We start from the raw sequence: 27,350 nt of genomic DNA on the forward strand, positions 1-27,350 counted from the left end.
CCTGGGGGACTGTTCCCCCAGGGTCTATAGGCGGGTCCATTCTCAATAGATATTATATATTAAAGTTACTTACCAATATTTGCAGCAACTGCTACTACTATTAATAAATATATAATTAAACAATTAATCTAGTCTACAATATATAAATAAAACTAATCCTTATATATAGTAAAATTAAATTAAACAAAAATAAATCCAAAAAACACTCCCGGCGTTTCGAACGTTTCCCGCGCTTTTTTCCAGTTCATCATGAATTCTTCCAATTATTTTTTTCGTTTTGTAATCATCACTATGAACGACAGGATTGTTAGTAATAAGAGCATGCTTGGAACAAGGGTGGGCTATCTCAAGAAACAAATTACGAAATATGGCACACACAAAAACCGCTGTATTATGAATAATTCAAGGATATCAACAAAATAATATAACAAATAAAAAATATAACATCAATTACTATTAATAAAAAACAATGAACTTACAAATTGAAACATGAATCCTTTTGGTTTCTGAACGCAACAGAGCTGTTGGCTATTTGGCATTAGTATTATACAGCTATAATAAAAAGACTTTGCTGTTTTACTGTACTCTGAAGTCGGGCACGTTTTTAATATGGCGATCTAACGCTACAATGGATTCAGTTTACATTGACAAATACTTTTTAAACAGTGTGCGTTATAGCAAATGGCATCGCGTGAAAATGACAGATTTTGCTGATATGTGAACTAAGAAAGAAAAGTAGTTTTTATCGAATAATATAAGTAATTTTGATATCATTGTATTTTATAAGTGTGAAAATTACTCAAGTGCATATATATAAATATTTAATTATATAATATGACTGATAACAAATATCAAAACAAAACGTATCAGATGTTCCGTGGTACAGTGTGATAACATTATTTATGGATTTTGTGGTGAAATAAAAAATTCTGCAAAATGACGGACAATAAACCATTAGCCATGGCGTCTGCTAATGGGTTGGTAAATAAATCCAAGGAGCTCCAAAAGGAAATTCTCATGGAGAAACTGAGATCAAAGACATCACAGTTTAAAAATTTGTCAGAAACTTCTAAAGCAGTACGAATGGCTTTATTGGTACGAATTTTTATATTTTTATTAGGTATCGATTTTTGTCAACATCACCTACAAATATCTATATTATTTTATAGGACAAAAGATGGGCTCTTGATAACGCAGACCGCATGACTCTTCAAAAATGCCTGGACAGTTTACAACACTGCATTAAAATCAGTTCTCTTCAAAGCTTAATAGAAAGGCTTGAGTGCTTATCAAGACAGCTTGGGTTAGTATCTTTAATTTCCTATGCTAAAAATATAAAATCATTTTACTAAAACATAACAACAGTTCCCTACAACTATAATTGTTTACAATCCCCTATTAAAATAATATGAATTACTTATTATTACTATCAGAAACAAACTTTTATTTTAACACTGACATTACTGAATTATTTTTCTTTTCAATAAGACAATCATTAAATTTTAGTATGCACATTAAAATATACATAAAAGGTTATTTAAATAATGTTATAATCAAATTGATATTAACTTTTTTTCTTGAAGTTAAAGCATCTAGATTAATTATTTGTTCCTCTGGTATTATTACAATTAATTGGTAAATTCTTAAATCTATATGTCTATATTGTCTAAAATTAAAATAATATTTTATTACAGATTGAAATTTGTAGTGGGCACATCAGGGGCAAACATCTTCATATCATCAGACATGTTCTATCTAGAGATTCTAGTGGAATTTAGTGGTTCAGTGAAGGATGTTAAAATTCATCATGAAGGAAGGGTAATATAGTTTATTTATACAAGAACTTGTTTTTATTTTTTTTTAAACAACTCAAAGGTTTCCTAAATCCAATTGATTCTATAAGATGTTCTATAAGATCCTGTTAAGGAAGCTATAATTGCATTGAAATTTAAGTAGACTTTGTACTTAGTTCAAAAGGTATCCTGAAGATATCATTTGTGTTTATAGGCTGCGGATTTCCTTTACTATTATTTACTTTAGTAATCTATAAATTCTATAAAAAATATTATTTCACTGTAAATAAAAAAGTGTATGTTAGAAAATATTGATTTCTATTAAAAATATACCATTATAAACCCTTGACTTCCCTAAGTCTCTTTTGAAAACCAAGCCATTCATTTTCATTTCTAAATCTGATATACATACTTAAACATTGTAGAATATGTATATGCAAATAGTACAGTACTCACTATTATATAGTATAGTATATAATATATATGATAAGGTAATGTTACTCCCTATATAAATCAATGCAACTGGCTAAAAATGGAACACTGGCGATCTCTACATTTTGCAGTATTGCTTTTTGGAGTAGTGAAGTATAAGAAACCAATGTATTTATTTGAAACACTTTCATTTTCTATGCGAAATCATCGATTGTCACATCCGTACATGATCTGTCCTCAATATGAAACTGCAGCATTTCGTGGAAGTTTTAAATATACTGCCACGAAATGCTGGAACAATTTACCACCCCCGATTCAAAATACTATTCAGTCAGTTTCGTCTTATAAACATAATTTTAAAAAATATTTACTTAAAGTACAAAAATCTTAAACGTGGCAGATAAATACAGTAGTCATATATACATATATATTGATTAAATAAATAAATATATTCAAGCTATATTATATTACACAAAAGTCTTTCTATCAATACTTTTTTATCCTTATATATTTTTATTCTATTTATCACACATACTTATAATTCATCCATTTAACTGATTCTTCATTTTAGATATTTAAATTCATCACCAATGCTATTTCTTTTTTTCAAGTGGCTCCACTGAAAATCAGCGCTGTAGTGACACGCTGCGGCACCAGCTGAGTGGAAGCCTTTTCAGCATAGACAATTATTAGTATTTAAGTTTTCTTTTTTACTCTGTACTCTTTTGTATGCTGAATAAATGATTATTATTATTATTATTATTATTATTAATTAAGTAATCATTCTTTTAGATTGAACAGCAAAGTTGCGAAGAACTAGTTTCATGTATAACTAGAGGTGACTTTGCTGATTTCACAGCACAATTAGAAGGACTGACTGCAGTTTATCAGTTAAATGCTGAAAAAAAAGTAAGTCAAAGATATGTTCATCTTAGAGCCATAATCGTAATTATGTTCTGTAAAATCATATACACAAATTGTAACCTTCCAAATAGCTGTTTAATTTGCTGAATTGTTTTGGTAATAATTGATACTCCATATCAATAGAATGAAATTTATATGATTGTACATTGAGTTAAGATTATAGTATTAAATAATAAATTAATTTAACTAACTAAATCTTTTTTGTTAATACAAAGAAGACTAATGTCCTCAATGTTTCCCTCCTATTACCATGATGACGATGATAACATAGGTACTGTAATTGCGCGTTTGTTATTCCAATTTTAAACCAGATATAATGACTAATCTCCATTTTTATTTTCTAGTTAAGTTCTATTGAATAATTCCAGGTGAAATGTAAAGCTTTCAGTGCCTTACAAAGTTTAGAAGAAGATCTTTGTACACTACGTCAACTACAAAGCTTCATTAAGGACCCTTGGGCACAAGTTCACCAAAGCCCTATCGGTTTTTTACAGAAACGAAGAGGAGGTATGAAACAATTATAACTTTAAAACCTATAAGGTAATGTGTCTCATCTGACCTTCCCCTTTAGTCCCCCAGCAAAGGGTGAAATATTGTTACTACTGTAACCAATTAATCAGTACTGTACCTCCTATAAAAATGTTAAAGCATACATCATGTCAAAATAATCTAGAAGCATTTAATGATAAATATTTTCTTACAAATTAATAATAGATTTATGGTATTTTTAAATAATTGTATGAATTCATATTATTTAGTACATAAACCACGAGTCAATTGTGGTCAATTGCATATTAATTTTAAAAGTTTTAATTAAACTAATTAACCTTTTTTCATGTTTATATCCTGATTTCTCAATTGATTTAAAAGTCATGTTTGAATAAAGAAGAAACACATCTCTTGACATATACAAAACCACTACTGAATTAATTTTAATGATTTATTAAAGGTCACGCAATGCGGCTCACGTACTTTGTCTCGCCATATGAACTACTAGATCGAGACAAAGGTCTGCAACCTCTGTCAACAGAACTGCTGACACTAGGCAAGCCCTTATTGGCGACTGGTCACTCGGCATTGGCCGCACCATCATATACACCAATAGGCCACTCCGCAACTGTTCTTTTAGAAGGATCCACAGCTAATAAATTACAGCTATCACCTATCATATCAGGAGGACAACGATCAGGGAAAGGGTACGCACAAAATAAACACTTAATTAATTAACATATTATAATTTAATCTTTATTCAAATAAAGTATGTAATATTGAAACTTCTCAAAAATCACATTTGTTATTCTACTTCTCATTTAGAATGGAGTCAAGAAAAATGAGCAAGAATTTAGCTTTTTCCAAAGACCTTGCTCTAAAAGAGCTAATTATACTTTACTGAATTAAAATTTGCGTAATTGTAAAGTATCAAATAGGTATTCATCGAGTTGAAACATGTAATCAAACTACAACTACTCTTGACAATCATGAAAGAAAATGGGGCACATACAACAAAGCAGGATAAACAATATTTTGGGGTCTCACAATATACCTTTACAGAGATTATAAAAATAAGTGTAGTGTTCCTAAACCGTCTTGTTTGTGTCCCCCAATATACTATTTATTAAAGAAGTGTATGTATAAATATAGTACCATTTAGCATATATTAATTGAATTTGTACAATTACACAGTAATGGTCCAGTTTATGCACAATTGGTGCCACAGAACAGTGCCATGCTGCCGGCGTGCTTTACACTTAAACTATCGCAGCCTATGCCCCTGTGCTCCGGACTCGCCAAGCTTATACACGCAACAACAGAAGTATTATACTTTTATTTTTCAACATGTATTATTAAAAAGACATTATTCAGATACTGAAAAGGATAATCATTTATAAAATTGTGTCAATTTAATAAATAGGTTCCTGTTTCACATATTTAAATTATTTTTAGTAGATTAGAGGTTATAGAGTCAATGATATTATGACCAGCTGGTCGCATTTTTTACATTATTTTGTAATAATAAATAATATATACCTATGTAACTGTTATGCCTGATAATTATCTATTCTTAACGTCATGATGGATACAATTCTTGTCATGTCCACATGTCTGAGTATATTTCAAATTAATGTGACAAGAAACTCGCAAAAGAACTTTATCTTCTATTTAAATGTAAGTTAAGTATTGCTGTCATAATACTTTTTTTCTATGGATGATAATGGTCATAAGTGAAAAATGGTAAAATTCAATAAGTTAGTGAATATAATAAAAATAAAATTCAATGTTGTCACATTGAATTTTATTTTTATGGATGATAATGGAATGGTGTTCTCGCCTGCGTTAACTGTTTACGCTAGCGGGGCACCAGTGGAGAATGATAAGATGAGCATGAGGTCCGGTCAGTTAGCCCATCGTGCCAAAATCACCAAGAATTAATCACGATGTTTTCCAGGGAGAACCGCGTGGAGGTCAACCTGATATGGTGCTAGCATAAGATCATTAATCCGCATTACCAACAACTCTCCTTTAATAGATATTAATATTTCCAAAGGGGGGGCATTCCAATTATTCAGGTTAATGGTACACTTGTGTAATGGTACACTTCATTACAGTACATTTATATTTATAGGTGGAAGTAGCTGGTGATTGGACTAACGCAAAACCAATGCTTGGACTTGTAGCCCAGCAAGCATACAACAAACTGAACCCAGGAAAAAATATCGAGTTGAATCTTAGCAAGGGGCTCTATGTTGTAAGTATGACAACTACCGTTTTATGTGCATTGTATAAATTCCTACACAAATACGACGAATAAAAAAAGAGGGTTATGATTTTGAATAATATGAAATTAAATGTTCATCTTATTTCGCATAATATTTAAACTGAAAGCTATTGTTATTGACGGTGGTCATGCGATCACAACATACTAGTAACATAATAATATCCTTAAGAGATCATCTAGTCACAGTGTCATCTAGTCCCAAGTTAAACAGATCTTGTGATGGGTGCTAGACGACTGATATAAATACATAGATACTTTTTTTTGTTAATACATAGAAAACACGCAGACCGATACAAACAACTATACTCATGAATACAATTGTTCGTACCGTTCGAGGAATCAAACATGCGTCCATCATTATTATTACATATTATATATAAAACAAAGTCGCTGTACGCAACGGATTTTGAAGAAGTTTTTTTTAAATAGATAGAGTGATTCAAGAGGAAGGTTTACATGTACACCCGTGCGAAGTCGAAGCACGTAGCTAGTCGGAAATAAAGCAGTGAACTAAACCACTAGTCCCCGAAACCGTCGTGGCAACGGCTAAACTTGTCTATTTTAGCTATTTCCATAGCATTATGTCGTATGGTATTTTGTTATGGGGCAAAGCAGCTGATATAAATACAATATTTACTTTACAAAAGAGGTCCATTCGCTCCATTTATGGTATGGGTTCCAGGGAGTCAATGCGAGAGTGTTTTAAGGAATCAAATATCCTCACCGTTGATTCTCAATACATTTATGAAAATATCATCTATGCCAGAAGGAATATAGACAGTTTCAAAAGAGTTAGTGATTGCACTAATAAAAGCTTACGTAACAATAACAAACTGATTTTACCTAAATGTCGTTTGGCTAAAGTTAGTAATTCGTTTTATGGCAATTGCGTAAGGTTTTACAATAAAATACCAGTCTGTTATAAATCTGCCAGAAAAAAGATTTAAATGTCAAATAAAACAGTTCCTTTGCAAAAAAGCTTACTATAAAATTGAAGAATTCGTTAACGATAATAATGTTTTTATAGAAAAACTTTAAATCTATAGCACTGACAATATTAACTGATTACATTAATAATGAGTGCGTAGCGACTTCTATGTTGATTATCGCATGCCTCTTACTTATACTGTAATTATTTATATAAAAAAAACATCTATTAAAAAGAGCAACACACAAGTTTCTTGCTCATTCTTCTTGTGATGAATCTGCATTCCGAATGAGTGGTAGAATCAAAATATGACTATTCAAAAGTGCTTGTAATGAGTTTATTTGAATAAAAATTATTTCTATTTCCGTCAGTACGGCGGCCATTACAGCAGCTAATAATGCAATGACATGAATATTGTATATATATTTGGCAGAGATGTAATACATTACAACTTGTCAGAATCTACCGGAGCAGACGCAATGTTACTTCGTGATGGAGCGGCGCGGACTGGAAGGCTGCGTGGTGAACAGCATACCATTCACCCACCCATCACACGTGGCGCCGCTGCTCGCCTGCCTCCGACAGCAGGCATTATTCAATGCACTCATCGCCAGCTGCGTCCGCACGCAGACCAAACACGGTGAGAATTAACTATAGGTTACATATGGCATGCAACGTAATTTGCAACAAGTATAGTAAGGTAAAGGGCCATATTATGAAACACCTTTTGAGTAGGAGTTGAATATTTTACATTGTTTAAAAAAAAATAGAGTTGAAACATTGAATTTTTCTAAGTTAATAGTTTGCCTGATATCTACTGAAGTGATAATAATTATTATCAAGTGAGTTTTAGTTGAAAATGCTAATAAATTGAATAAAATAACAGACAAGTACATACGGCCGTATTTATGAAACAGTCTAAAGCAACACGTACGGGTGTTCCATCGGGAATGTCCCAAATTATGGAACTCAAAATGAACTGAAGTACTCGCATTAAAAACATTTTTCAGTTACTAATTTATTTATTCATAGTATCAAAAGTTTTATTATTAATTATTAATACAGTTAGATTTAAAAATTATACGAATAAACAAGCAATAAATAAATATTCACTTACAAAGTAAATATGACAAGAACAGTTTCAAATCTTAGGATTAATAAACAAGATATAAAAACCAAATATACATTAAATTAAACCAAAAATTCAACTATTTCATTTCTTCTTTGATCCTTTGTAGTAATGCGTTCTCTAGTAGCTTTTTCCGTTCATCAGCTATCACTTTTTTCTCCTTTAGTAATTGTTTTCTTTTATGTAGCTTTTCTTCTTTAGTTTTACTTTTTTTTCTTCAGTTTCTTTTTTTGAGTCATATTGCATCCATTGATCAGATATGCCAGCAGAAGGTAGTTTGAGTTTACCTGATGACTCAACTTTAATCCATTTTTCTTGACTTCAAATTCAACTCAAATATTAATTCATCACCAACATTACGCACAATATTAAATTTATATTAACAAAATATTAGTTAAATTTAGTCAATTTAAATTACTACTTTCATTAATACCAGAATGAGCTTCAGTAACCATATCTAAAGGTTCATTTTCTACTATAATTTCATACAGTAATTACCTCAGGAATGGCTGCTTTGTTGAGACTGGGTACTGGTATTTATCAGAGGAGAATATTTATTAGAAGAATGACAATCATTGTTAAGTGTCATGTAATCATTAGTTTTATCATTCGACTTGATTATTAATCAAATTATTTTCTTACTGTTCTGTTCTTTCTCTAAAAATTAAAATTTACCAACGTCACTTCTTTGACAGTTAGTTTATTTATTTCATGAAAACCAACCAATATCAAATTATAAAAATTATACCAAACAATCAAAATTAATAATAACAATATAAAACAAGTCTATAGAATAAAGATATCAAATTCAATAAAAAAAATGTACCTACAAAAATTATTAATTTAAAAACATCTATAAAAATGTGATATGTAGGTGCTTCGTAAAAATTTTGAATAAAATAAAGTGTTATTAATTTTTTCAGGCAGGTTTTCCACTTAAGCATATGTTTTAATTAACATAAAACAATATTTATCATCCAGCTTATTCATTTTTGAGGTTAGTTTTTTATTTTCATGGAAATTTACAATCTATGTACTTATCTAAATGCAAATTTTTATAAATATAAACTGTTCTAACGTAAATTGCTTTGTTATAATTAATTAACAATGATTAACACGAAATTAACTAAATATTGTCCACTTATTGCTGTTTCATAATTACGGACAACTTAGAAAATCGAATGTGAGGGGGATGTGGAACACTGAATATACTGTTCCATAAATACGGTCTGTTTAGAAATTTTTGCGGCAATTATGAAACACCTAAATAAAAAATAAATACCTTATTAAAGTACTTTAAATTCATTATCAATCAATAGATTATAAGTCAAACTTTTGATTAACATGTTTCAAGTATTTTTGAATCATTGACAAATATTTCGAATTGTTAAAACAATTGTGATGACACCTGTCATTCTCTAACTCTAAAAGACAGTCTTTTTTCATGCAACCTGACACGTGCATTTCACTATTTTTTTTTTCTATACATTTTAAGGTGTTTACCAAAATAAATTAATTTAATCAATAAATAGGTTATTAAAGATCATAAAGATAATATTATAAATACTGAATACGTTAGAAATTATTTGTAATTCAGATTTTTATCACTTGTTTCATAAACTAGTACAATGTTCCATAATATGGCCCTTTACCTTATTGTAATCAACGCCTGAAAAATCTGTTCAAACAACTAAAGCTCACCTTTATTTTCGGATGCAAGGTGGTTGTGGTGATGTTTACACTCATATTTTTTTTATAGATAACAGTAGAAAGATGGCGTGTTTAATACAAACTTTACGAAAACGAAAGTCTATATGAATATTTATAATTAGGTAGGTTAAATTATCCTATATGTACTTGGGTTATAAAAATTTGGACATAATCAGCTTACATACACTTAATGTATCTACTGTATGTAAGTTATGTCAAATTGAACTTAATCAGAAAAGCCATATAGTAGAACTAAATTAAACTCTACATTACTTTAGGATTAGTTTATGGTGTGTTCTGTTTGGGGTGGTCGATTCGTTTTTGTTTCTGTGATAATGGCTACCATATTGAGGCGTGTCCGCATCACTAACACTGTGTCGCGTGCAGCGGCGGAGGCGGAGGGCGCGGTGACGTTCGAGGTGAGCGCGCTGTCGTGGCAGCACATCTCTGTGGCGCTGGAGCACCCGGCCGACGAGAGCCTGGCCACGCTCGAGCTGGACCTGTCCGAGCCCGCGGCGCCGCGCGCCAGGCTCCACGCTCTGCACGCGCAGCGCGACCAGCTCGACGACTACGTCACCAGGGTGCTGCACAGGAGCCACTCCATACCCGTCACGCTCAGGTCACTCTTCACCTCTATGTACTCGCTACCATGCTACTACTCTAATAATCACAGTTACGTCTAAGTCACTCAACGGATTTTGTTACGGTTTTCACTATAATGAAATTCTGAAAATTATAATTTACTATAGTAATATATAAATAACTATATTATTACAACTAGTATAGTATATAAATAGTACCTTAATATTGTAATTCTGTAGAGAAATTCTGTAAATTATAATTTACAGAATTCCTTCAGTAATGTAATTATAATGTACATGTATAATTTTACAACCTCCATTACGTACACTGTAGCCTAGTTCATGTTCATTTTGCTGTATGAATAGTATTCAATTATATATATATTCGTATTGTAAATACAGTTTTCTTTCAGAATAGAAAAAAATATAAAGTGACATTAATACTTACCAACTGTTTTATATAATCAAAATCGCTTCCAAGAAAAAATCTAGTTAAAATGTATTAGAATGGAAGCAACCTCGTGGTTTACGTAAACACAAGGTTAGAAGTTGCCCGTAACGACTACATGGGATATAAGCATATTATTCATATTAACTAATAAATAAAATGCAAATACAAATACGTGTTCTCCTCCAGATCGTTGGTAAAGATATGGGAGCGGGAGGCTGCGACGAAACAAATGAATGGCAACTACTCCGCGCTGGAGTCGAATTTTAGCTGCGGCCTGGGAGGCATGGACGGGGGAGACGTAAAGCCTCCCGCCAACATGCACGGCCGCGCGCACTACCCTTCCTCCCACGCGCACCAGCCACACCAGCATCACCAGCACCACCAGAACCACCAGCAGCATCAGCCTGGTCTGTACCTCTCACACTATGAATACATATGTGCAGTTGATACACTCAGCATCATCATCATTTGAAGCAGTGCTCATAATGCTATTTGTGTCTGTCTGCAATGATTGCCTCTTTTAATCAGCTGAACGGTCACCTTGTTTCCCGTTCCGTTAACGTAAATAATAAAAAATATTTGAGGTGCTAGAGAATATTAAAATAGATTGCCTTTACGTGTATATGGGTATGCAATGCATGTTAATTTATATAAAAAATGTGATCAAAATCATGTTTCAATTACTGGCCACTATCTATACCTAGTATTTCTCTCTGCCCACTAATATCTCTTGTCTGTAGCGATATTCTATGTAAACCTGCCTTGTACACGCATTGTATATATTGATCAATTAAAGAGGAACTGGTTTCTACCAGTTTTGAAGAAAAAATGTTCAGCAAGTATTAAATCATATATTTCATAGGAATGAGTAGCTATGTTCTACCTATTACGAAATATAGAAACGAATACTTCAATAAAACCTTTATATTAACAGGTCCCTATATGTCGGATCAGCAACACCACCTATCTATGATGTGTCAAGACTCTGCGGTGAATGAAACTAAGCCCCAACTTTTAGAAGATCGTAAACCGAAGAAACGAAAGTCTGATACTGATATCTGGTCAACTCAAAAGAAAGGTAAGCCGGGCCTCAGTGAAATGGTTGATTCGGAAAGTGAAAGCGATAATTCAGAAACATATGTCAATGAAGATGAAAACACTATGAATAGTAACTCGACGAATGACGACATAGAAGGCCAAGAATCTTCCGTATCTCAAAACGAATTCACGTCCGATCTGGAATTATCTGCAATGGATACAACGGACGCACTCGGCAGCCAAGATAATAGAACTTCGTCTGATGTAGACAATTCGAATGATGGAGACGTAGAGGATTTAATCAGGTATGTATCAAATCAATAATATCTATAAAAAATATAGTAAAATGGTAGGGATCCAAAATTACATATGTTCCTGATAACACACGAATTGTATTTCATGTGTTGTCCGAAAAATTTGCAAGAATTTCATATTTTCGTCTTATGAATATTATAAATGAGAAAGTTTGTGAGTATGGATGGATAGATTGATGTCTGTTATAGTTTCACGCAGAAACTACTGAACTGATTATGATTAAACTTTACAGTAATATAGCTTATACATTAACCTTGGTCACAGCTAGTATTTCATAAATATGTTAAACAAACACTAATGAAAAAATATTTTTACTTGAATTTTGGCCTAATTATTTCTGTGGCACGATTTGTTCCTATTTTATTGAGCCCTGTTACGGCTTCATTGCATGTATATTTAGATAGATAGTCTTTGTCCGTCCGGCCGCATTAAAATATATTTTACTCTCCTGTCTGTATAATATTTTATATCATTGAATATAATTGGTAATTAAAACTAATTTGTTACAGGAATTCTTTTCAGAAGTCTGATCACAAACGGCAAAAACTCAAAAGTAAAGATTCAGAAAACCGAAGTAGAAGTACATCATCACTGCTTTTAGATCTTACTGAAGGTAAATCCTACATGCCGTCCTCTGTTAGCATAACTCCAATAGGATCCAACTCTTCAAATAGCAGTAGTTCAGGATCTAATATATCGTCTATGCTTTGCTTGGACCGACGTCCTGGCATAGAGATAATACCAATCACATCTGCAGCACCTGCCACCTTACCCAGCTCGATAACTATTACACCTATTACTTCTTCACAACTTAAATCAATCGACGACCGCAACAGATCTGAAAAGAAATCAAGCAGATCTGGAGAAGAGCGGAGCAAAGAAAAGAAAAAGAAAAGACGCCGTGATGATTCCATGGGACCACCGGAAAAGGTGCCACCCAAACAAGATCCTTTAACTAAACCCGTGTCGGTCAGCATTAAACCCACTGATGGCTCTCCCATGAGATCCACGTCGCCAAACTCCCTTTTAAGAAAATTTAGTCCAAGTCCAACTCACGGTAGGTCTGTTTCTATCACTAAATCACCTAGCCCCAACACAGTTAAGGGCATGAGTAAATCATCAGGGACATCTCACCACAGTAGTCCGAGACATTCACCGGTACAAAACAGTCCTAAACACTTGCCAGGGTATTCTAGCCCAAAAAACCATAGTGTATCCTCACCAAAACACAGTTCTTCGGGTTCCGGAAAACCTAGTATGTCCACGTTAAAATCTGCTACAAGCGGTTCTCCTTCTAGTAAATCTGGAACTACTGGATATGATTTAACAAAAAAAATATCGAAAGACTCTTATGGAAGTAGTTCAATAACCTCTAGGGATAAAGAAAAGAAACATTCCAGTTTATCTTTTTCCAGTTCAGGTAGAAGTAGTCCTAAATTAAAAAACCCCATTAAATTAAAACAATTAGAAATAACTCCTATATCCTGTGATAGCCCGGTCACGGAACCGTTAATATCCCCGCCTAATGTTGAAATAAATAAGTCAAATGCTCCCAGTCAGGCTCGTAATCGTAAAGGGTCCCTCAGTGCTGTGATAGACAAATTAAAATCCGCACAACATTGCGGCACCGATACCGCAGAATTGGCAGCTGCTAAGTCTAGCTCTACAAATAATGCTAATAAATTCTCTGATCCAAAAAACAGTTCACCTGGTAGTACTAAAGTAAGTGAAAGTAAAAACCAAGAATATATGGTTAAGCCTAGTCTAGACGGTATGAAAATTACTATAAACAAAACTAGAACAAAAGAGTCCTCAAGTGGTAGCTCAAAATTGAACTACAGTAGTTCGAATTCTAATAAATCATCCCCTCAACTAACCCCACCGAGCCAAGGTTCGCCTAAAACGCACACGGGCCTCAAACCAGGCGTCATAAGCGGGCCGGCATCTAAAAAAACCCAAGCATTACAGTCTTCGAAATCTAGCAGTGCAACAACAAGTTCCTCAACACCACCTAAAGCGAATTTGAGCCCTTCAGAATCAGGCAACAGCAGTAACGTATCTAAAGTGCCTTATTCTAAAACATCTAGTAGTACTGGCATTAATCTATCAAAATCTGCATCCAAATCCAGTTCTGGTTCACCTAAGAGTAGTAATACGGATCAAATATCAAAAATTGTCAGAGATAGAGAACGTGAAAAAGCTAGAACTAAACTCATGAGTAATTCAGAAAAATCTATATTTTCCTCTAAATCAGAACGTCACTCTAGTCCCAGTAGCTCAAGAGATGAAGTGGACTCAGATAGATATAAGTCCTCTAAAGATGCAAATTTCCTGGTAGAAGGCCTAATGAAGCCTCTAGATACTAGCAAATTTCAAATTCCAAAATTAAAAAACCAAAGCACTCCTGATAAAAATAGTCCAGTATCACAATATGACAGTCGTTCTATGGTAAATGATTTTTCTAGGTCTTTGGATCAAAATAAATATCCGTTCCCTCATTTTGAGAGTGCAAACACTAGAAACGCAGACTTGCAAAAGTCCACATTTACTTTAAACGTTCCCAAACCTTTACTGAATATGGGTGGTATAAGCCCTAAAACTAATACACCAAACAAAGGGGACCAATCTGATAGGCCAATAGAATTTTCAAAAGCAATGTCAGAAACTCTGTCTAAAGGAGAAAGTCCGCAGCGTAGCAAAGAGGATCCGAAAGATTTCTCTGGATCTTACCCATTGTTGCCTTTAGACTTTAAGACGGATATGGTAAAGGGGTTTCCTGCCCCTAAAGGAAGTTCGGAGGATAGAAAGGGAGCCGATTCTTGCATGAAGCCGCCTGCTAGTGGAGCTGTAGCGCGAAGCGGAGCGACCACACCGCAGGAAGCGGCAGAAATGCTTCTTGACTTTTCGTCTTCGTCAGGAAGTAAAGTATCAGGAATGGTTGCCGTACGGTCAGTGTACCCCGCTTCGCCGGCGCTTGCTTTGCAATTAGCGAAGAGTCCCGCAGCTTCTCCTTTAGTTGCTCCGTCACCACACTCTAATTCACCATGTATTACCGATGATGAACTCATGGACGAAGCACTTGTCGGTCCCGGCAAATGAGTGACAATAGCCGCACACGCAAATCTACTATACAGAGTATACTGTTGAAAAATCCATTGTATCGATTCAACTAAATAAATAACTAGTTGTACTTTTATACTTAGTATTTTACGCTGACCTTGAATGGTTTCTATTTTCGTGAATAAGTATTGATCAAGCGTCAAGTAGTTAAACTTAACAATTTGATACATAGCAACTAAATTCCCGTAAAGTGCATATGTAAAAGATGAAAATTTCAATGCCATCAGTCACTCTGTATTACAAGTACCAGCGCGCGGGCTTTATATAAAAATTTGGAAAATTTTACAAACCATAATTTAATAATATAAGTACATTTAACTGCGTGTAATGTTTATGTTTTCTTAATAGATATTACGTAAATACATTATTTTAAGATCAGAAATGAATATAAGCTATTTGTGATTTACGTACGTACGTATATCACTATAACTGTATACTAATTATATTATTGTGTCATATGTCTACACAGAAAAAGATAAAAATAAAAATTGTATTGTATCACAATAACAACTGCCATGAATGTAATACAACTTACTGTATCATGTTTTCCCTGTAATAATATAATAATAATAATTTAGCTATAGCGAACAAAATGATATTTCAATCACTGTAAATATAATTAAGATTTAGTAATATATAATTTAAAAATTATTGTAATTGGTAAGGGATTTGCTCATAGTTTTAATTTTTTTTAAATAAATGTTTTAAAACAAAGTTGATCATTATACTATTTTATTCCTTTTATATGATATTGATATATGATACATAAATAATAAGTGTACTTAAAAATATTTTCTAAAAGTTTAGTAATATTTTAGAGAGCTAGGATAATAAAATCCATAATATGGATAATAATAATACAGTCTCTTGTATGTATATGGGTATGGGTTTCTTTTAAAGTGACGTCGCGTTGCAAATCTTCTGCGTGCATTTTGTCTCTTTCTAAATATTGGGATCGGCACAAAACCAGCAGCTGTTTCCATTATTTCATTCGGATCACTATCAATATATGTATCACGATAATTATCACTGTTTAATGCAATCTCATTATTGATAAACACGGATTCAGATTTTGACGGCATCTCCTCCGCTGGGCTGTCAATACTCTCTATTATAATCTGCACATTGGAATCACTGTATTCACCGTTGTCGTCATTCATATTTGCCGCAGAATTTATGGTTATTACGTCTTTCTTTTGTTCTGGTTCAACATTGTTTAACAATGCTTCATTGCTGTGTTTTGTTTCTCTTGGTTTAGTTTCTGACAAAGGCTGCTTGTTATCGGCCGAAAGTTTTTGTTTTGAAATAGAATCTGCAATGCCACTGGTTAAACACACCGCCAACAGCATAATCGCTCGCATCTTCATTTTCACTGTAATGACAATATGACTATCTTACTACCAACAGAGTATTATAGAATGTAATGGCCTACGTAGGTTTATAATGCTCAAAATATAGGTCAAAGAAAGGTGTCCTCAATAAAATGAATAATTTGAGTAAATATTTACAATTGGTTTGAAAGAATGTGTGAAATACGTACTGTTACTGGTACTTTATTGTGCATATTACTATCCTTATTAGACGGACAATTTACTGAACGTATATACGACCGAAATAATCAAGCTCCCGTCCGTATCCTGTATACCGAAAACGAAATAATTACGCGAACGGTCCCACGGATGAAAAAGGAGTCCTATGATCGCAAATGGACATGAGACAAACACACATAGATAATCGTATTCTAAGAACTGATATGTTACCCCAGTAATTTTACTACAACTCATGTTTCAGTGAAATTTTAGCATTCAAACATACAGGTTGACAAATAGCTGTATGGTGGCATAAAATATATAAGCAACTACAGATACCGAATGTATACTAACCGCATATGCAATTTTTATCTTTTGTCGTCTCATGCAGGGTGGGTTCGTTCTCCTTTGAGCCAAATAGGCTTTCCTTTGCGCTTGAGCTAGCCGACGTCTCTCCTTCAGTATCCTCATAGTAAATCGGGGTAAGAAAGGATGTTGCCCCTCTGCAGTCTCCATCATTTCATCTTGATCTAATAATGCACCTGTTTCCATTGGCTTTGTTTCACTTTGAAGTACAAAATAGAAGAGTAGTAAAACAATTCCGAACAATTTATACATTTGATCCATTATTAAACTAATTCCCGTTGGTTATGATACCGACGATGGCTAATCTGTTGTGTTTAATCAGCATAGGCTTCATTCATATTTATAGAACTTGAATGGTCCGAGTGACACACATTGGGTGCATCTGTTTGCAGAACGGTGGTGTTTTCGGAAGTGTAACGGGTCATAACTCATACGGTCGCCTCCAATTAACACCTCCATCCATATTCATAGTCCGAGTTAACAGCCCTAAACATTACTACCTCAATTTTAGTTTGGTTATTATTTTAACTTTAACTAAAGTTTAAGTAAAACTCAAATTCATGGTAGTCTTCTTTATATATTTGGTTTTTCATTCTGAATCGGTCCTGCACTTGTGATGCCTGTAAAATCGCCTCGTAAAAAAGAAGAAAGATCAGTTTGTCAGATCATAACAATTAATAATATTATCTATTCATTTAACGAATAAGAAATACCTACTGTAGTATTAACTTGTATTCTGTGTTATTAAAAAGTAAGTAGGTGCTATTGCTATTTACAAAATATATCCTCGTACCTAATTAAATAAGATCCAATTCAATTAATCTACTGATCAGATGAAATGTATAGCCAGAATTCATGAGATGTAATTATAGAAATTAAAATTTAAGTCACATTTTTTGTTCAATTTCGAACTTATCTAAATACAACATTATACACACAACATATAGTGTTGCCTTTAGATTATATATAGAAAATCAGATAAGTACTAGGTACATTTTTATGGTTTAATTTAATGTATCATAAATATTACATGAGAATTAATATTATCAGCAACTATGAAGACACAGTACAAAGGTGGAGTAGTTCAGATAATTTATGAATAAAATAATATTAAAAAAAACAGGAAGTATGTTAGCAATAGATATTGAATATTATGTATCTACGTATCTTCGCCAATAAGCTTGGAATCTGAGGGCTATGGACAACATTGGGGGCCTAATGATGCAATACTACAATTATCTTGCCACCACGAAGTCCCTGTGAAATGAACACGCTGATGAATATGTCCCGATGGGCTAACTCACATGAATTGAAGCCCATTCTATCATCCTCCAACGTGGCCCGTCAGGGCATACCGCTAGTGCAGTTGGATGTACCATTTAATTGCCATTAACATTAACTGCAGGGAAGCAAGCCACATGTCATCAAAAATAGTTGGCTCTTCATATATTCTTCCTCCTAGATTACCTAAATCAGAACAATATTAAAAATCAACTATGTGCTGACTATGAATAAGACTACATGCGCTTCAAAGATTTGCGTACTTCACAATGTAACTACAAATGATTCACATTTGTAACAACAACTATATTATGAAGCTAATAAACTTTACTCTACCTACCTACCTGAGCAATTGTCAAATTCCACGAATCACTATAAATCCCATATGCTGATTTCTGTTTATACTTAGAACAAATGACAAATCACTCTTTAACGCCTCGTATGTAGATATTTTTACGTCGTTTATATTTAGATAACTAGACGTCCCGGCAAACGTATTGCCGTATAATTAATATCGCTGTTAAAAAATAGGGGTTGGTGATAGAAGGGTGGAAATTTAGGGTTATATGCATTTTAATGCCACATTATAAAAAAAAAATTATGGCAAAAAATAAAAAATATGTTAGATGTGGACAACCCTTATCACTTAGGGGCATGAAAAATAGATAGCCGATTCTCAGAGCTATTGAATTTCGGAGAAGTTTGGTAACTAACGTTGTGACAAGAGAATTTTATGTATAAGATTAGATACCTCTATATTGAAATTATATACATGGTAGAAAATCTGACTTGAAATTCTAACTGACTTTGGACGGGAGAATATTGCTAATTCTAATACTACTACTACTACTACTACTGACAGTCTGTCACACGACATCGCATGGCTCTCATCATTATCTTCTCCGTACTACTTATGTATGTCTTTGCCAATTTGACGGTTTCGGTTATCTAACTGTGTAGGCTGCTTTACTACCGATAGTCGCGTATTAGATTTCTCACAATCACTTATATTATGCGCGATTATAATTGTTAGAATAAATCTGGTTGCAATTTTGTGTATGTACCAATAGATAGGATATATTACCAAATAATGGTTATTTAGTATCTTCCCACAGTACAAACTCTTCTTCGTTTGGAACTAGATGGACATAGATGAATTGTCCAGGGTCATTATTATTAATTACATTTTGCTGATAAGTTTTGTAAATCTACGTATCAACTCGTTTTGCATATTAGTTCCATATTATTTACTAACATCACTTTGACAAAATCGTACAAGAATTCGTATTGTGATAGTCATATAATTCAGATAAACAAATTGGAAAAGTGAATGTGCCATTAAGAAAATATATTTAGTTATCTTATGACTATATCCCAACAAAATAACCAAAGGTACCTGACATGTCATTCAGTGCCGGGTACCGATCCTAGCGCTCGTATCAATTTGATTTGCTACCGATGTTTACACTATCGGATAATCAGTCAGAAATAAAAATCGATACACAATTTTTTGCTAGAATTTAATCCATAATCTTTAAGGTATACGTCTGGGTAGTAATAAATAGACCATGACACTTTCATTAAAGAACAATAAAAAAACGTCAACTAGAGAACTCGTTTTAAAAGTCACGGATAACTAAGAATCTACTATCGCAATCTTGCGCAATATTATAGATATTACTTATATCTATTCGACATGACGCAATATTCTCACGATACTTTAACTACACCTAAGCAAATACTTCATTGTATGGCAGTTTTCAGATTACATTGTATATTTACATATACACTATATATTACTTTTACTACAAACAATAGAAAATCTTAATATAACGTAATACAGAGTGACTTTGAGACGGCACTACGAGAAGGTATGGTCTGCTTGACCCTGCTAATACCCGTGTTATGAACGCGAATATTTGCGAGAATAGATAGATGTATATTTGTGTTTGTATGTTTATCTTTACTTTCATGTAAAGACTAACATATACTGCACGGATTCGAGTGAAATTTTGGCAGATACAGCTATTAAATATGAATATTATTTACTAAAATATGGTAATGTTTTTCAGTAAGGCACTATAATTTATTATAGTCAATATATCAATCCGATCATTAGGTTGAATAAAGTAAGGCTGGAGTATTTCAAAGTTAAGATAGAATATAAAAAGTTTTATATCTTGTAGAAAAAATCTATATCTAATGAAATTTATTACTATTATTTATATAGGTATTTAGATATTTAGCTGAAAAATCCCCAAAATAAAGCGAACTTAAATTTCAAACTAATTAACGCATTAGATATAAAAATCGGTTCAAATTTGTTGAAGATATTGAAAATTGCAATCGGTTTGATATTCTCCGCCTTTACAAAGTTAGTTGTAAACTTCTGCGCTCTTATATACGGGAATGTACATTATTGTAAGCTTATCCGCACATTGCGAATTCTATCATGGCAGTTCAAGGTCTGCAGCCCATTGATCGTCAGTGACGTCAGGCTCTCCATACGTAGAGCGGTAGAGCCCGTAGAGCGTTTCCTAGCGTTCGGCTTCGGCCGACTCGCGAACTCGCGGTCATAAACCGCAGTTGCTCAGCTTCGGCCGTTGGAGTCACCGCGACTACAGTACGGTGACAACCCCCATCTATCGATCGGATTCATTCACAATGTTTTGGCGACTCACAACGAATCAGTACATCATGCCGGTTATTATAATTTGATACAAAAATAATACATTTATTATTTTCAAATCTCTATCCTGTAATTGTAATTTGAACTCAGTGAAGGTTGTTTAGAAATCTCTTGATATTTAGAATTAAAATTTATTATTGATTGATCCATCATGAAGGAAAAAAAAGGAAGGTAAGTTGAGTTACTTTAAATTATTATATATAATTCATAGAAAAATATACATGTATGTTAAGTATTTACTTAATAGTACCTACTTTTTTTTTGATTAGAATTAAACTGGAAATATTTACATGTGATTGACGTGATTGATGTTAAGGATAGGTTAGGTACGTATCTAAACAACCACACGATAAGTCGTATTTTAACACTGTCAACACAATAATAAATTATTTTTTATTATGTTGTATTGGTTATTGATAGTTTATTATATGTTATAATGATTACTTAGTTCTTAATAAATTAACGAATTTGGATTACAATTATTATATATAGATATTTATAAACATTTATCGATCCATTAAAACTTTAAAGCACGTATATACACAATATTTATATATGTACTACATACTCGTATACCTACATATACACATACAATTAAATATTATACATGTTAACAGTGAATATTCAGATGTGTAGGTACGGATAATATCACTGATATGTATGTAATGTTATGTATTTCTATATATATATATATATATATATATATAGAAATACATACTTGGCCAGTTCTCATATACCAATTATTACTTTCGATTGCTAGTTATTACTAATAAAAAAATAGGAACCGACAAGTAACATGTTTAGAACTTGCGAAGGCTACAGTATATTTCGTATATGAAAACTAGCCAAGTTAGACCTTAGGCTACAGTATATTATCTTAAGTTATAAGAAATGATATTTTATATTGTTATAAGTACATTTCAGGACAGACCATTGAACTTGGCACCCATTAGATCTCACTTCTTTTGTCGTAGAAGTGAACAATCAAGGCATATATATATCATAATATTAAACTCGGCTATCACTTCACATTTATGTTTTTGATGGGATATCATTACTTTTTGTCAATAAATTATACGAGGTCCTTATTTATAACTAAATTAATACCAAATTATTTTTGATAAGCTACTGTATTTTTGTATGTTTACGGGGTATAATTGTCTTTTTTTGTGTTATTTTCTATATACTTTTAAATGTTTGATATATGTGCGCTAAATATTATAATTAATACCAAATCTCAGTTAATAACATAATAAATACGAAATTCGACTATACTCTTATTTATAAGTACGAGTATATTTTAGACAGAATCTGAATTATAGCAACTAGTGTTTACCGCTCAATGCAATATTTGAAGCTTGCTAGTTGTCGACACTGATGTGAAGGGGTTAACGTAAATTGGTAATGATCGACGTTTTCATACAATATTACTTTCCGTCCAGTACAAGATGAGCTACCTGGTAGCCAGTGATGGATCAAAGTTAATTGGTGGCTATCGACGTTTTCATACAATATTACTTTCCGTCCAGTACAAGATGAGCTATTTTTGCCAGGGATCAATGTTAATTGGTGGCTATCGACGTTTTCATAGAATTTTAGTAATCGTCCAATATAAGTTGAAATAGAATCAATTAAAGTGAAAAATTATAATAAAATGATAATAATTTACCAATTTTATATTCACCTAATTACCTATCTGCATGCCAAATTTGAACTTCCTAGGTCATCTGGAAGTGGGTTATAATTTTGATCTATAGTTGATCAGTGATAAAAATGACGATATTTGGACGTTAATATCTAAATAACCGTTTGAGATATGTTTATGAAATTAGGAACACATATTTATCTCGCAAGTCTCAATATATGAACAAAATTTGACAGGTTTATGTGAAAGAGTTTTTGAGTTATGAGGGGGTCAAAAGTGGCTCCAAATGGTTCGTGTAAATATACACACGGTGCTGCTCGCCAGTACTTGAAACTCGGCTTGACACGCTACCGCATGTCTAGATTTCTACGGAAGATCCTAATATTGTCCTACCTTATCTATCCTCATCTTGAAATTAAATTAAGTTTATTTCAATTCATTGTAATTCTAATAGAATATTATGAAAATAATTATAACAATAAAACGACGGAGGAATACAGGGTCGTCATAATAAGACATATTCCAAAATGATGTCGCCATAAAGAAAGCAATAGATAATACTTTAAAATAAATATAAATGTATATATATATATTGCTGTGCGTTGCATACAAGTATAGGTAGGTAAGAGGTTTCTATTCTGAATTCATTACAGCATTCATGTTGATTGACATTGAGTGGCAGTATATTAAGTATGCAATGTATAGCTGTTATTAGTTTTTTATATTTAGAATATATTTTTATAGTTAGTAACATAAATTCAGAATATTTAGGTATCTTCTGTTAAAATTAATCATTTAATAATAAAATAGACAATTACTAATAAATACCGTTTTGTACTCTTTGCATGGATGTTAACACATTTATATATTATTATTATACATTATATATATGTATAACGTGCTTTTTTATCACGAAAATATATTATGTGAGCCCTCAATTTTTCAAAGATATAAGATTCATAGTCATATTGTTAATAACATTATACGTAATCAAATAATACTATTATTATAGCTATTATGTTTCTTACTTTAGTTTATATTGAGTATAGTATGAAAATAAACAAAGATGTTGTTTACTAACTACCTGTGCCAAGTCTAAAAAACAAACGACGCATGATCATTAGCTCTACATAGAGCGCCCGATACATGGACAGTTGTTTTATTTTTTGGATAATAATGGAATCGTGAACCTGCCTGAATAGACAAAACGAAATAACGATATAATCAGGTCAATGCGATGAATTCGGCAGAAATGAAGCTAGATTGTTTCTACGAAGGACCACTAACATGTGGATATAACGAGGTCCATTGTCTATACAATTTCTATAACTATTGATAAACATACCTATGTGAAGAGGGGGTTGTTTCTGTAAGTTGTACTTGCAGGGATTATAATAATAATAATAATAAAACCATTTATTGCCAATATCAGTATAGTTACATAGTTACACATTTATACATATTTAATATGATTAATATCACACATTGCTGGACTGATGGGCGTCCAGCGCTGGTTTTCAGTTTGTACCTACGCAGGCGTACCTAATCACACGTGCTAAATAATAATACCACAACATAATGAAATAAAAATTTAACAAATTAATACATAAATAATAATAATATCCATACGGATTCACACGTGACATGCATGCAATGCATGTGTATCTACACAAAAAAAAAACACATTTTATGTCGAGATTTGTCGCCGCTATCCAAGGGCTGTCTCTGTCTATCTAATATAATTTTCCTTAAAGAATTTTTAAATTTTAGCGGTATTATCATTTGGCGTAATGGCGGAGGCAAATCGTTCCAGATTTTAGCGGCAGTGAATTTGAAACCTCTTCTATAATTAACGGATTTGTGTATAGGTATGCTTAACATATAACGTCTGCATTCACGAAGTCTTCTGTTATATCTACTCTTTGCCCACTCCAATTTCTCATATAGATACTGCGGACGACCGCGATGGACAATTTTTTGAATTAAGCAGGAGAAGTGCTCTGTACGGGAAGTCATATTTAATATTCCATTTTTGTGGTATTAAGGTGTAACATGTTAACAAAAGCGAAGGCAAGCATTTTGAACTCTTTGGATAGACTTGCGAGTTTCCTCCAACAATCTTGGACCACATACTGTATCGCAATAGTTAAAAAGAGACAATATTATCTACTAGAGTTTCTCGTATGGGAATACTTAAGTGTTTTCTTATACTGTAAAGTGTTTTTAGTTTGTAAAAGGACGTTCTTATTTTACAGTTTATATGATCTATGAAAACGTAATTGTGAATCAATTAACAAGCCGAGATTCTTTGCTGTATCTACTCTTTCTATTGATTGGTTACCGATAAAAATCTGTGGATTTTGATGTCTAGTTTTTTTACATTGTACTTTAGTACCTAGAATTAAACATTTCGATTTCAAGGGGTTTAGGACAAGATGGTTGTTTTTAGACCATTTAAAGAGAGAATCAAGATCTTCATTTATGTCAATTTCTGCTTGCCTGAGATGTTCTGGTGTTAAAGTTGAGTATCATCGGCATAGAGATGCAACCGACAGTGACCGATAATAGCAGGGAGATCAGACGTGTATCGTGACCTGTAGACATATTTATGTTTGTAACCAACTTTAACACAATATACACCAACTGAGTATACTGGCACTATTAATACCAATACCCACTTGATTGATTAGAAATAATATGGATGGATTAAGAAATAATAACGCGTCTAGTCCTAAAAAACTAAAGGTAAATTTTAAGCCAAATTGGAACCACAAGACCAGCGTCAAATAAAAAAAGTAATTATGAAAATCCTTTTATGTAGAAAAAAAAATAAAACTAATATACATTAAGAAAATGTAGTGGAATTTAGAACTATATCCTTTTTTGAAATTGAATACTTATGAACTAATATAAAGTAATGTGAAGGCGAGTTTGTTATCTAATGGTCGCTATCTAGTATGGCGTGTCCATTTTTATTTGCTCTATAACCGTCTTAATGATCCACTGTCATTGAGTTAGATATACAGGTAGTATTTTCGACGGAGAATGACAAGCATTTTTTGTCCCAGTCGATCAATTTGTTCCCATCACGCGATGAAGACAAGGGTAAAAACTGGCTAGCAACATTTACGTAAAAAAATGTTTGTTTAATTTTTCAATAAAAATTACTTCATACTAAGATTTAAAAAATGTTTAAATGTATATTTGTCATTAAAGAAAAAGGAGAGTAGGCTCTTTACAATATAATAATTATTTTTCTTGCAAGTTAGTTGATTTAGTTGTAATTTAGTTTAATTAGTTCAGTTGTACGTAATTGTAAAATTGCATAAAAACATACTAATGTTAGTACCACCTGAACTAATATAGGATTATACTATATGTCACCTTTGCAGTATGCATTATTTTCAATGAGCTTCCAAACAAGAAAAAATAACAGTAACACCCAACAAAAATGCCAGTTATACAATTATTAATTGCTAATTTCCATGCAGTACAAATATAATTTTTATCAATGTCTATTTTTGTTTTCCGAAAAAGTTTACTGTTTTATCATAAGTTAGCTTTTGGATCTATGTCCTAATACACTTTTTTATATAGTTATAGTGTAACAGTCATTATTCTATATAAGTAGTCATAGGGTTTATATGAATTAATTAATTTCTTTTACTGTATATTGCCTTAGTAGCAAAGTAATATTTCCATGAATGAGCTCTTAAATTTGGACATACTGCTGATATTCAATTGCCTCCGCTTAGACATCAGAGTGTTGCAGTGTCACGAATATACCAAAATAGAGTCTGAGAATGATGTTCAAAATATAGAGCTGCCTTACAGTGAAGTGCCTTACGGAATGTGGTACATTGATCACTGATAGATTTGTAATTAGGTAATTACGGGTCTATATATTTTTTTATTTATGGTAAGAAATACGTGTTTAAACCAGAGTTAATAATACAGCATTTATTAACAGAAAAAACAAGAGTTATCTTGATACTCGCGAGGTAGGCCGGTGCGACAGCGACAACAGGATCACATGTTAAGTAATATTAACGAATAGAGAAAGTTGTTCAGTTCTCAAAACACTAGTACTGAATATTGATTTATGTAGTCCTTTCTAATTTTGTATTATTACTATTACTTATTTTGACGAAAGAAATATTATATTATTATTTTCCTTCCTTCCTATCTTTATCTTTTCTTCTTTACACATGAAGAACCATCAACTTCTTAATCTCTAAACTTCACAACACACAACAAGCAACTCAGTATCTCTAACAATAAAAAAATACAAAAATATATTGTTGTAAATAAATATATTTCAAAGAACAAAAAGTTATGGTACATAATATACTGTTTTAAAAAAATATTCAATTCTGTCGTGAGTTTCGGTCTATGGTTTCTTTGTATAGTTATTCGGTTCATACTAACGACTTCGTCATTGAGAGTACAATAATAATTGACTGCCATAAACCGTGTCCTTCAACATTTATTTATGTACCTACACATACATGTTGTATATCCTTTACAATTCTGCAAGATTACTGTATTATAACTCTTTGCCAAATAATTTCACTACCGTATCTCACTCTTCAAAGGGACATATAACTATAGTGGTTAGTACAATATAATACTTGACTCTCTCT

General features: G+C 32.5%; 3 protein-coding genes across 3 annotated transcripts in view; 2 read left to right on the forward strand and 1 right to left on the reverse strand.

Moving 5' to 3' along the window:
* Window positions 1–619: 619 nt before the first annotated feature.
* Window positions 620–15,868, forward strand: LOC131844985 (mediator of RNA polymerase II transcription subunit 1-like). The gene is made up of 13 exons (XM_059193996.1): window positions 620–1,095; window positions 1,170–1,303; window positions 1,695–1,818; window positions 3,018–3,134; window positions 3,518–3,656; window positions 4,099–4,345; window positions 4,833–4,962; window positions 5,773–5,895; window positions 7,313–7,493; window positions 10,080–10,311; window positions 10,911–11,131; window positions 11,659–12,067; window positions 12,587–15,868. The coding sequence occupies exons 1-13, from the start codon at window positions 937–939 to the stop codon at window positions 15,174–15,176; spliced, it is 4,806 nt and encodes a 1,601-aa protein (XP_059049979.1). The 5' UTR covers window positions 620–936; the 3' UTR covers window positions 15,177–15,868.
* Window positions 15,869–15,981: 113 nt separating this feature from the next.
* LOC131845112 (uncharacterized) lies at window positions 15,982–16,564 on the reverse strand. The gene has a single exon (XM_059194152.1). It carries the CDS (start codon window positions 16,562–16,564, stop codon window positions 16,001–16,003), a length of 564 nt encoding a protein of 187 aa, XP_059050135.1. The 3' UTR covers window positions 15,982–16,000.
* A 4,396-nt stretch (window positions 16,565–20,960) lies between these two features.
* The window catches only part of LOC131845031 (facilitated trehalose transporter Tret1-like), a 35,593-nt gene continuing 29,203 nt past the window's right edge, over window positions 20,961–27,350 (forward strand). Inside the window, exon 1 of the mRNA XM_059194054.1 lies at window positions 20,961–21,233. Coding sequence (XP_059050037.1) covers window positions 21,214–21,233 — 20 coding nt within the window. The 5' untranslated portion in view covers window positions 20,961–21,213. The remainder of the gene's footprint in view (window positions 21,234–27,350) is intronic.

This window comes from Achroia grisella, unplaced genomic scaffold (assembly GCF_030625045.1).
Source record: "Achroia grisella isolate CSIRO2021 unplaced genomic scaffold, CSIRO_AGI_Agris_v1 utg109, whole genome shotgun sequence".
Classification (NCBI taxonomy): Eukaryota; Metazoa; Arthropoda; class Insecta; order Lepidoptera; family Pyralidae; genus Achroia; species Achroia grisella.

Bases quoted from the DNA above. Each gene is read 5' to 3' on its own strand.
- LOC131844985 (XM_059193996.1), top strand. From the start codon at position 937: ATGACGGACAATAAACCATTAGCCATGGCGTCTGCTAATGGGTTGGTA. The intron at 4,963-5,772 runs GTATTATACTTT...TTATATTTATAG, and splicing joins TTATACACGCAACAACAGAA to GTGGAAGTAGCTGGTGATTG. The intron at 11,132-11,658 runs GTCTGTACCTCT...TTATATTAACAG, and splicing joins CCACCAGCAGCATCAGCCTG to GTCCCTATATGTCGGATCAG.
- LOC131845112 (XM_059194152.1), bottom strand. From the start codon at position 16,564: ATGAAGATGCGAGCGATTATGCTGTTGGCGGTGTGTTTAACCAGTGGC.